This window comes from Hyla sarda, chromosome 8 (genome assembly GCF_029499605.1).
Source record: "Hyla sarda isolate aHylSar1 chromosome 8, aHylSar1.hap1, whole genome shotgun sequence".
NCBI classification, from domain to species: domain Eukaryota; kingdom Metazoa; phylum Chordata; class Amphibia; order Anura; family Hylidae; genus Hyla; species Hyla sarda.
In genome coordinates, this window is record NC_079196.1 from 100,672,546 (window position 1) to 100,685,001 (window position 12,456).

The 12,456-nt window shown below is 45.9% G+C and overlaps 1 protein-coding gene across 1 annotated transcript in view; it reads left to right on the forward strand.

Moving 5' to 3' along the window:
* Window positions 1-12,456, forward strand: part of ORC2 (origin recognition complex subunit 2) — an 81,766-nt gene that overhangs the window by 16,173 nt on the left and 53,137 nt on the right. The window contains exons 7-12 of the mRNA XM_056537185.1: window positions 920-977; window positions 1,328-1,491; window positions 1,573-1,671; window positions 3,515-3,624; window positions 4,374-4,506; window positions 10,724-10,820. Of these exons, the coding sequence (XP_056393160.1) occupies window positions 920-977; window positions 1,328-1,491; window positions 1,573-1,671; window positions 3,515-3,624; window positions 4,374-4,506; window positions 10,724-10,820 (661 nt within the window). The remainder of the gene's footprint in view (window positions 1-919; window positions 978-1,327; window positions 1,492-1,572; window positions 1,672-3,514; window positions 3,625-4,373; window positions 4,507-10,723; window positions 10,821-12,456) is intronic.

The window sequence follows — 12,456 nt, forward strand, 5'->3', positions numbered from 1 at the left end:
GTTATAACCATACTGATTCATTAATTTATTCCCCTTCTTTTCTATATTTCTCTCTCTTTATTCTTTTATTTCAATTTTTTTCTCTCTCTTTCTGTCCCTTGAGGACTGATTTTTGTATGTGGTAATCTCTATCACTACATACAAATAACCATTCCTATATTCCAGAATCAGGCCTTTTTTTGGGATTAAGGCCAATCGGTTAGCTAAGTGAGCTACACCCCCTTTTTCTCTTTTGCTACAAAGTTTAGATTATGTTTGCAGACTGCGGATTTGCTGCAAATCGGTGGCAGAAAATGTGCAGGGTTTCTGCACCAAAACAATTCAGTACAATTCAAAGTTAGAAATCCTCTCAGGGGAAGGGGGTGTGTCCCTCCCTTGTGGTGGTGGGAGGTGATTGGTGTGTCTGCTCATGCATCCTTGTCAATCAGTCATCTCTTGTCCATGACCCATGGACATGCTGCTGCAGCTGCAGGACTAGTTGGTGTCCCAGTAGGTATGGGAACCCCTAGTGGTAGAATTTTAAGGAGCCTTTTTCTTAATTAAAAAAAAAATGTAAACAACCATATTACAAAAGGTCTTTTTAATTTTTATCAGTAACAACATAAAATTATTTTGGATCTGACAGTGCCCATTTAATGCATGGGTCCAATTAATTAGAATAAGACTCATGCAATACTTAGTGGCATAATACAATTGCATTAGTCATGCTAGTTCAGGGCAGGCAGTTGGGTTTCTACATCTCATGTGAGATTCCTGGATTATATATATAATATATATATATATATATATATATAATATATATATATATATATATATATATATATATATATATATATATATATATATATATATATATATATATATTAATAATTGCATTTGATTTTATTAATTGCATTGCGTTGGTATTTTTTTTGTTAAGGGAAAGAAACCTGAATTTATTTCCACTACTCCCCATAGACTGAGGAAGAGACTATCAGGTATAGTATGTGGTAATTTCTTCCTATTTATTATTGTTATTTTTCTTTTGTAAACCAGTGTTGGCATCAATTCAATTGATTCTTCACTATCCGAGTTGTACCTAAAGTGGTGATCACTAGCGGAAGGCATACTCTACTTCTAGGCAACTTTTGTCTGAGATATGAATGAATATAAAATCAGACATTTTGTTATTGTTGTGTTACACTAGACTTGAAGCTACAATTGTACACAAGCAGTAGATGTTGCTGTGCTTCATTCTAGTCATCATCAATTCTACAATTATATGTATATAAAATGTTACAGTATTATGAATGCATTTAGTACATGTATCCTTATATTATACCTGCAGCAATGGATCTAAGATCTGACAGTGAGAGTGACTACTCTGCCTCCAACTCTGATGAAGATATGGATGATCGGCCAGCTACCGCGAAAACCCCTAGTAAAGTGTTACAGATCCCAAGTGAAGCAACTCAGACCCCTGGTAAAACACCATCCAAAAGGGGGAAGAAGGTAAAAGCATTTTTCCTCAGATTAACTAAGAGAAAAAAGAGATTTTTGTAGCTTAAATGTCTACATTTTGTTATTTCACAGAACAACTTGCTAGAAGAGTACTTTGAAGCCCACAGCAGTTCCAAGGTCCTGACTTCAGACAGAACATTACAGAAATTACGAACACCAAAGTTAGACCAGGTATGAAGCAGGCCCTAGTGTAACCTTTTCCAAAAATGGACGGAACGATGCTTGCTGTCAATGATCTGCCATCCCATTAGGTTTAGTGAAGAATAAGAATGTCTGATCGCAGGGGTCCTGCCGCTGGGGACCCCCGCGATCTCCGTGCTGCACCCAGCGTTGGTTTAGAACATCTGGTTCGGCGCCGGAGGCTCGCGACATCACAGCCTGCTCGTGACGTCATGTCCACTCCCCCTTAATGCAAGTCTATGGGAGGGGGCGTGACGGCCATTGGGGGGGCATGGCCGTGACGTCACCGGACCCCCACTATCAGACACCTTATCCCCTATACTTTGAATAGGGGATAAGATGTCTAGGTGCAGAGTACCCCTTTAAGTTTGTATCCAAAGTCATCTTTCCTTGGAGGTCCAACCATAGACACCATTTCATATTATTAATTACAAAATGATTTATTTAATATATTAGACAAAAAAATTAAATCTTTCTCATTTCCAGAATGGAAAAAAAAACTTTCTGTACAGTTATAGGAGGTAGCTTCTCTTGCAATCGGAGCCTTAAAATGATTAGCGAGAATCTCCTTCAAAAGGGGGAGTTACCCATATGTAGACAGTTGTTTTGGGGTTCTTGCCCCATTGTTAGTACAGAGTAGGGTGGTAGCTTGCTTTTAAGGGTATGTTCACACTACGGAGTTTGAATGGAACCTAGGACTCCATATGCCAGTTTTGGGTCTCCTCAAGGGGATACACTACTCCTTTAGTCCCACATTGAATGCCTTTTACTAGCCATCCAACACCCTGGTCTATGCCGATGAGGGTGAATGACCCTGAAACCGCTGTCTACAGAAAACGTAACGCCCCATTCTGGAGTAGATTCTGGCTTGGCATTCAATTCCTAATCATGATTTAAGGCTTTTTAAGAGTTAAATACTTATTTTAAGTGGCACTAGAGAGTTATTTGTTTCTACTGGAAATAAGCTATTGTACTTTGCAAATTTTATTCCCATCAAGCATTGCACAGCTTGTAAGGCTTCATATGGCAGTTTGACAGACTCCTCAAGGAGACACGCTATTATCCCTTCAGAGTGTTAAAGGAACACGAAGCATAGACCATGACAAAAAATCCCAGCAATTAACCTTTATGTTATTTTGCAGGATTTATACAAAACTGTTAGTTCCCTTTTATCTAATTAAGAGACAATCACAAAGGACCCATTACAATACATTAATATGGCAGAAATAGCACGTGCATCAGCTAAGCCACTGATTTTAAGGCTCTTTACATTGGCTGACCTTTACACGGCTCCATTGGTGTGCAGACCAAGCACAATTACCAAGCGCTGGTTCTTCATATTTTTTATTTTATTTTTAAATAGAACTGTTTTATTAAAAAAATAAAAATAAATAAATAGCATTCACATTTTCACATAAATGCACAATAATAGGCAAAATAAGAAAATAAATAATAACACTAAATTAAATTAGGGATACAAAAGCAATACGATAACCCCGATACATGTCTCAACCTATTTTGGAAATTGTTGTACTAGAAAGAACTTGTATATTAATAGAAAGAATTGTAAATGATGTGTCCGTAATTAGTCTTAATCATCCGAACAGCCATGATATGAGCGTTTCCTTGTTTATCAGCTGACCAGTGGTCCTTTTACATGGGTCAATTATTGGTAACATTCCTGCAAACATTTTCATTCGGCCAATAATCAGCCTGTGTAAAGGGGCCTTTTCTTCTCCATACTGCCATGTATAATGCCTCTGGACCAGTTCAATGTATCAGACAGTGAGGTTGTTACATAAGGGCCCTATTATTTTGTGTATTACATCTGTAGGAGACATTGCGGAAGCTTCTGGACCAGTACCCTTCTGCATTTGCTGATGATCTTCAAAATCTGAATGTAAAACATGAGGCCCTCTTCCATAAGTGGATGCTGCAGCTTCAGTAAGTGGGAAATACATGGTTTTGATAGGACTTGGTTTATCGTGCTGCAGGTTATTCTCTTGTATGTAGCTGGACCCTTATCAAGGACTCCTCCTGCAGGCACCATTGGACATATCGGAGTAGAGCTGCTTTTCTAAGAAGGGTGAAGAAATTCTAAATATCTGCCATCTGTTCTCAAATGCACCATATTGAGATCCCTCCCCTGTCATTAATAATAGAAGTAAATCTCTAGCAAGGTCTGTTCCATTTCTTCCAGTATGCCTTTTGTATTTAAAAGTTCGGTTTGTTACTTTTTCCAATAAAATGCTGACTTACGTACCCATATGTATGCCAAAATAAAGACTCTCCTGGTATATGTTGAGTCCGTAGGAGTCTTTGGATACGGGTATATATCCCACCACACACCCACCACAATGCAGTGTTAAAATGGCCTTATGCATCAGACTTTTTTTTTTTTTTATACAATAGAGCAGTGTTTCCCCAACCAGGGTGCCTCCAGCTGTTGCAAAACTATAACTCCCAGCATGCCCAGACAGCCAACGGCTGTCCGGGCATTCTGGGAGTTGTAGTTTTGCAACAGCTGGAGGCACCCTGGTTGGGGAAACACTGCAATAGAGAGTTGATGATCCTTCTACAGCTCTACCTGGAAGACCCTGAATATATAACCGAAGATGTAAATGCATACAATACACCTATATCTCACTCACGGTTTTGTATTCCTGAATTTCTCTTGTTTTTTTTTTTTTTAGCCTAGGCTTTAATATTGTCCTTTTTGGTCTGGGTTCCAAACGAAACCTCATCGAAAAGTTCCGGACCACACTACTGCAGGACTCGCTCCACATTGTTATCAATGGGTTTTTCCCAAGCATCACAATTAAATCAGTAAGTAGGTTTGTTTGTATTGCCCACACAGGGATGTTCAGACAATTTGCACCTATTTTACATAAAGAAGAGAGATTCCTCGTGTTTTAAAGAAACCTTTTTATAGGCAATTTTTTTGCTTAAGTCTCCTGCCAGAATTTTGAAAGTTTTAGCAGGAGAGACAGGCAAGAATACAGAACAATAAAGCAGTATCCTGGCTATGTCTAAAAGTTTTTTTTGGTTTTGGTGTGTGTGTGTGTGTGTTTTTTGTTTTTTTTCTTTAAAAAAAAAAAAACTTCACCCTCTGGAGATCACCAATTAAAGTAGTCCAGTATCAAAAAGAACTCCTCCCTTATCTGCAAGTGTCAGATTTCAAGGAGTCAGACCATTGGCATGCCCTGTGATCTACCACCTGGCACCCCGTTTCTCTGCATGAATAAAGTGTGTCGACCATGGAATGAATCTTTGACTGGCACCCCCCCAATCCCCCCCCCCCCCCCCCCCCCCCCCCCTATGCATCTCTATGGGAGAGCCCAGATATCTCTGGCTTTCCTTTAAGAGATGCATGGAGGGGTGTGTTGGCCACAGCTTCGTGTCATGGTCGACACAACTTCTTTTATGCAGAGAACCAGGGTGCTGGGCAGGAGATCGCGTGGGGGCCCAGCAGTCTGACCCCTTCTGCAGATAAGGGATAAGATCTTTGATACTGCATAATTCCTTTTTAAAGGAGTACTACGGCACGCACTTTTTTTCCTTTTATCCCGTCCGGGCTGCAAAATAGAAGAAAACACACTTTCTTTTACCTGCCAACGAGCCCCCGGAGCTCCGGTACACTCCGGTACAGGTGTTCGGTCCCCGGGCTTTATTCTTCTTACTTCCTGTTAGCCCGACACGTCACACAGAGCTTCAGCCTATCACCGGCCACAGCGATGTCCCGCCTCGGACGGTGATAGGCTGAAGCTCCGTGTGATGTGCCGGGCTAACAGGAATTAAGAGGAATACAGCCCGGGGACCTAACACCTGTACCAGAGCTCCGGGGGCTCGTTGGCAGGTAAGAGAAAGTGTGTTTTCTTTTATTTTGCAGCCCGGACGGGATAAAAGGAAAAAAGTGCGCGCCAGAGTACTCCTTTAAGGGATTATACATATCGAGAGACTGCCAACTTGGCTAGAAACTGTTGATGCTAGGTTAAATTCTAATACTTTTGAAACTGATTATTATTTCTTGTTTTAGTTCATCTAAGCCACCATCCTTATAATTTTATAGGTGTAAAAACTATCCCATGTGTTCAGGGTACATTGCACAGAGTATCATACAAAAGAAAACCCTAAGTTAAAAATTTATTTAAAGGGGTACACTTTTTTATTTAATTTTTTTTACTTTTTTTTTTTTTAGGTCTTTTTTTTAAGTCAACTGGTGCCAGAAAGTTAAACAGATTTGTAAATTACTTCTATTAAAAAATCTTTACACTTCCTGTACTTTTTAGCAGCTATATGCTACTAGGGAAATATTCTGTTCTTTTTTCAATTTCCTTTTTTTGTCTTGTCCACAGTGCTCTCTGCTGATGCCTGATGCCCGTATCAGGAACTGTCCAGAGCAGCATAGGTTTGCTATGGGAATTTTGTCCTGCTCTGGACAGTTCCTTATACGGATATCAGGTGTCAGACGAGAGCACTGTGGACAAGACAAAAAAAAAAAAGAAATTGAAAAAAGAACAGAATTTCCTCTGTAGCATACAGCTGGTAAAAAGTATAGGAAGGGTAAAGATTTTTTAATAGAAGTAATTTACAAATCTGTTTAACTTTCTGGCACCAGTTCATTTAATAAAAAAACTAAATAAAATGTTTTCCACCGGAGTACCCTTTTGACTATGGGAATCCTTTTTTTATACATACTCTATAACCAAGAAGTAAACGTAGAGAGGGAAATTCAATAAGCCGCACCAGCAGAGCAAATCTACAGTGGCACATTTCTCTATTGGCTCCATTGGGGGCCAGAGACAGTGGGTGTATCTTGCTGTCTCTAGGAGGTGTGACACTATGGTGATAAAAAAAAAGTCAGCTCCTCCCAGCAGGATATACCCGCCTTCAGGCTCTGAGCTAGTCAGTTTAAGCTTAGTGTCTGAAGGAGGTGGACATGGTCTGGTTTGCTCCAGACCAGGTCTTCTGATTTTTTTTGTTTTCCTAGTTAGGGACGTGTTAGTTTTTTATTCCTTGCGTATATGTGCTGTTCACCCCCCCCCCTCGCCAACGGTCAGCGCTTGGGTGGTACCTCACGGGTCCGGGTCCCCCTATTTCCCTGCTCGCCTCGCTCGCGCATAGCAGCCAGCCGTGATGCAGGTAACTGAAGACTCCAGTAGGTAAGTTCTTCTGACTGAGGTAAGTACTTCCCCCTTTTTTCTCCATAGGTACAGACTCGCAGCATCTGGAGACCCCCTGTTTTGGCCCACCTTCAGTTTTTGGGACTAGCTTACAGGGGCTGCACTTTATTTTTGGGGGAGCAGTGGCACCTGAAGGGGCATCATATATGGGGCACTTCACTTGTGTGTGTGTGTGTGTGTGCTTGGTGAGACTACGCCCACAGCGCCTTATTCCGTGTGTGTATTGGTGTACTTCGTACACAGCGTCTTATATGCGGCTGTCAGCTGCGGCGCTGTCCCAGGCCGGGCGCTCTCAGCGCCGGCTTACTTTCACTTTGCCGGCAGCGCCTTTTTCGTGGCTAACAGCCGCGGCGCTGCTATGGGCCGGGCGCTTCAGCGCTGGCTTCTTTCTTTTCTCCGGCAGTTTCTGCCGGCGTTGGCCGCCCGCTCTATTCCCCCGAGCGCACAAACGGCCAACAGGTGCGCTCGGGACAAGGAGCGGGCGCCATGACAATTCTCTTCGGCCGGTATGTAGCTCCACCCACAGGGCTTGGAGCACTCAGAGGCACGAAGACGCCTCCAATCAGCGCCCTGGGCGCGAATTTCAGTAGGAAGGGGTCAGTTAGTTAGTGTCTTGCTTCAGGCACGCCCCTCTCTTCCTGTTGGCTGGCCTGTTTCACTCTCTAGCTGCACAGAGCAAGTTTCCTCACTGCAGCTGAGAGGGGGACACAGACTAGGGTGAGAAAGTTCCCTTCCGAGGGATCGCTTTTTTCGCTCACGGGCCCCCCCGGTCTCCTCCTCTGGCGAAGCAGTTTCGAGCGGCTCTCCAGTCTCTGCTTCTCCAGGGGGTTATTGTTCCTGTTCCTCCAGGGGAACGGTTTCGGGATTTTCTATTCAAATCTTTTTGTCGTCCCCAAGAAGGACAGTTCTGTGCGTCCAATTTTGGACCTCAAGCGTTTCAACCATAATCTTCTCATCCGCCACTTCCGAATGGAATCTCTCCGTTCGGTAGTGGTGTCCCTGGAACAAGGGGAGTTCCTTTCATCGGTGGACATCAAGGATGCCTACCTCCAGGTGCCAATATTTCCGGGCCATCATCGGTACCTCCGATTTGCGGTCCCGGAGGAGCACTTTCAATTTGTAGCCCTCCCCTTCGGTCTAGCCACGGCTCCTCGGGTCTTTACGAAGGTCCTTGCGCCGGAGATGGGCCTGTTGCGGGTGAGGGGAATCTCGGTGATACCCTATCTGGACGACCTTCTCATCAAGGCTCCAACCAGGGCCCAGACTCTGGGACTTCACTTCGACGCGGCCTCTGCCCGAATTTGTCTTCCGCCGGACAAACGTCTGGCGTTCCGTTCGGGGGTCCGCTCCCTTCGGACCCAAGTATCAGTCTCCATCCGCACTTGTATGGAAGTCCTGGGCCGGATGGTGGCAACTATGGAGGCCGTACCTTTTGCCCAGTTTCATTACCGCCCCCTTCAACTGGCGATTCTCTCTCGGTGGAACAGGTCTCCTCTGTCCCTCGATCGTCAGATTGTTCTCCCTCTCAGGGTCCGTCAGTCTCTACTCTAGTGGCTCCGCTCCCCCCTTCTTCTCCAAGGGCGGTCGTTTCTTCCCCTTCACTGGCAGGTTGTTACAATGGATGCCAGCCTGTCGGGCTGGGGCGGCGTGTTCAGGGATTGGACGGTTCAGGGCCTCTGGTCTCCCCAGGGGACCCTTCTTCCGATAAACATATTGGAATTACGGGCGATTCTTCTTTGTCATTTTTCATTGGGAGTCCCATCTTCAGTCCCGTCCTGTCCGCGTTCAGTCGGACAACGCCACGGCCGTGGCGTATATAAACCGTCAGGGCGGCACTCGCAGCTCGGCAGCCATGGCCGAGGGGACCAAGATTCTCTCCTGGGCGGAGAGCAAGGTTCCGGCCATTTCGTCAATTCACATCCCGGGGGTGCTCAACTGGGAAGCGGACTTCCTCAGTCGGTCCTCACCCGACCCCGGCGAGTGGTCTCTACATCCAGAGGTCTTCGCGCAACTCTGCGACCTCTGGGGCATCCCGGACGTGGACCTCTTCGCGTCCCGGCACAATCGGAAGATCCTTCCGTTTGTGTGCAAGTCCTGGGACCCTCAGGCCCTGGCCGTGGACGTCCTAGTGATTCCTTGGGTGGGGTTTGCCCTACTCTATCTGTTCCCTCCTCTTCCGCTTCTTCCCAGGGTGCTGAGGAAGCTCAAGGCAGAGGGCGTCCCCGCCATTCTGGTAGCTCCAGATTGGCCCCGGAGGTCGTGGTACGCCAACGTAGTCAGGCTCCTGGACGACGCTCCACTGCACCTTCCGCTCGATCCGGACCTGCTCTCTCAGGGTCCTCTTTGTCACCCCAATTTACATTTGCTGCATTTGACGGCGTGGCGGTTGAGACCGCGGTTTTGAGGGCCCGCGGGTTCTCTTCCCAAGTCATTCGCACCATGCTCAAGGCTCGTAAGCCCTCCTCTGCAAGGATTTACCACTGTACTTGGAGGTCTCCCCGGTGACCTTCTCGGTTCCCCGTCTTCTCTCCTTTTTGCAGTCGGGGTTGGAGCTAGGGTTGTCTCTCAGTTCCCTTAAGGGTCAGGTTTCGGCCCTTACTGTTCTTTTCCAGCGGCCCCTGGCTTCTAATCCTCATGTCCGGACCTTCCTGCAAGGAGTGGCACACGCTGTTCCTCCTTATCGGTCTCCCTCTCCTCCTTGGGACTTGAATTTGGTTCTGAGTGCCCTCCAGGGTGCACCCTTTGAGCCCCTTAGAGAGGTGTCTCTCCGCCTTCTTTCTTGGAAAGTGGCGTTTCTGGTGGCCATCACCTCTATCCGGAGGGTGTCTGAATTGGCAGCTCTTTCCTGCCGTTCTCAGTTTCTGGTGATCCACCAGGACAAGGTTGTTTTCCGGCCAGACCCTTCCTTTTTACCTAAGGTGGTCTCGGCCTTTCATCTCAATGAGGATATTGTCCTCCCGTCATTTTGCCCGGCTCCTTCGCATCCTAAGGAGTGCTTACTGCACAAGCTGGACGTGGTTCAGGCTGTTCGGTCTTATCTCTCCATCATTTCTTCGTTTCGTCAGTGTGATTCCTTTTTCGTCCTTACGGAAGGTCGTCGCAAGGGACAACCTGCTTCCAAGGCCACCATTTCTAGGTGGATTCGGTCTGCCATTTCGGAAGCCTATCGCTGTAAGGGGAAGATTCCTCCTTTCAGGGTTGTGGCTCATTCCACACATTTTGTTGGGGCATCCTGGGCTCTCCAGAATAGAGCCTCGGCCTCGCAGATTTGCAAGGTGGCTACCTGGTCGTCTTTGCGCACTTTCTCGAGGTTTTACCGGGTTCATACTTTCGCATCGGCTGATGCTACCCTGGGGCGTAAGGTGTTGCAGGCGGCAGTGGATCAGCCATCTGCCTGATTACTTATCTGCCCACCCAAGGGACGACTTTGGTACGTCCCACTTTGTGTGTCCCCCAATGGAGCTGATAGAGAAAAGGAGATTTTTTTAACACTTACCTTAAAATCTTTCTTGAAGGATCCATTGGGGGGACACAGCTCCCCCCCTTTATTTTTTTATTTTTTTCCTTGGTTCTCTTTCCTCACATCCTTTCCTCACATCCTGAATTAAAACAGTTAAAATCTATTCTACTCTGCATAGGAGCTGTTCACAAAACACTAGGGTATGTTGAGTGTTTGTACAGTTAGTTATTCTTTATTAAATAGCCATATTGCTGGTTAGAGCATTTACCCAGTAAATAGAGGCCACCAAGTCAGCCTTTTTTATGTATAGTTGTTACAACCTGGGTTGTTACCTAAGATGCAAATATTTAAAGTGTCCATCATATGTAGACTATTCTATTCTTTTGTGTTCTTTATCCAGATCCTGAACTCCATCACAGAAGAAGCACTCAGTCACCCTGGAACCTTCCGTAGTCCTTTGGATCAAATGAACTTTATAGTACAGAAGTTCAAAGAGGGTAAATTAAATAAGACTTAACCAGCCTAGCGGTATTCCCGAGCGTGACTCGGGGTTAATTTTTGCTGCTAGAAGCGGTAACCCCGAGTCACGCTCGGGGTAGAATTGCAGAGTTGCTGTGCGGGCTGCACAGTATATCGCAAAAGCAATCGAATCGCGATTTTTGCTTTTTGCGATATAGTGATGCAGCCCCAGGGAAAATATGTGATTATCTGCTCGGTCGGCTCCCGTGGCGGGGGGCCGGCCAGAGCAGGTAAAGACATATACTAAAAGCCAGTGTTTCTCAACCAGGGGGCCTCCAGATGTTGCAAAACTACAACTCTCAGCATGCCCGGACAGCCAAAGGCTGTCCGGGCATGCTGGGAGTAGTAGTTCCACAACAGCTGGAGGCACCCTGGTAGAAAAACACTGAACTAAGTGTAAAAGTAAAAAGGAAGAAAATAAAGAAACCTTTTGCTCACCTAATCTCGGTCCCTGCAGATGTCGTTCCCCTCCGTGCGCTCTGGTCCCTGCTCTCTTCACTATGCATCTTACAGGACCTTTCACTTTTCAGCCAATCACAGGCCGCAGTGGTGTAAAGCCTGTGATTGGCTGAAGGGGAAAGGGCTTGTTCTGCAGCAAATACACTAGGTTTGAAATCTGCCCGGCAAACCTAGTGTATGCTGCTGCAGGACAAGAAAAGGTGACAGAGGGGGGAATGTGACACAGGGGAGAATGTAACAAGGGGGGGAGGGGAATGTGACATGAAGGGGGGGATGTGACATAGGGGGGAATGTGACAAGGGGGGGGGGGGATGTGACAAGGGGGGGATGTGACAGGGTGGGGAGTGGAATGTAACATGGAGGGGGGAGAATGTAACAGGGGGGGGGGAATGTAACAGGGGGGGGAATGTGACGGGGGGGAGAGTGTGACAGGGGGGGGAGAGTGTAACAAGGGGGATGAATGTGACAAGGGGGGGAGAATGTGACGGGGGGGGAGAATGTGACGGGTGGGGGGGGGAAATGTGACAAGGGAGGGGGAATGTGACGGGGGGAGATGTGGAATTTCAATGCAAAAAATTGTACCGCTTTTGGTACAAATTTCCAGACGGAATCATACCGCCAGGGAGGTTAATTGTGTTGTTTGGATTTAACTTTTTCTTATAGACCTTTTAGACTATTCAAAACTGGTTACTTTCTGATAAGTGTCCTGACAAAACAAAACCCCCCCCCCAAATTTAAATGTCATTTCTACTGTCTAGCACTATTTCTAACAGTGGTAATTTATGTCAGTATATCGACAGTGAATGTACAAGGATTTCATTGCTATAGGACTGTTATGTTTTGGTGACAGGTGACAAAAGCAGACAACAAATGGGGATCCTGCAAGGGCCCTGCAATAGAAATATGGCCATTTTGCCTAATTTAAAGGGAACCTGTGAGGCATTACAGGTATCTTTTTTATTTTTTCTCTAGAAACGGGGCCTCAAATCACTGGCTGATTCTCTTTCTCTCTACCCCCCCCCCCCCCCCCCCCCCCCCCCCTCTCCTCCCAGTCTGACAGGCTTGTTTAACTGGTCCTCAATCCCCATTTCTGGATTGCTTCTAAAACGAAGATTTCTCAGCCCATAGTTTAACCCCTTAACGACGCAGGGCGTA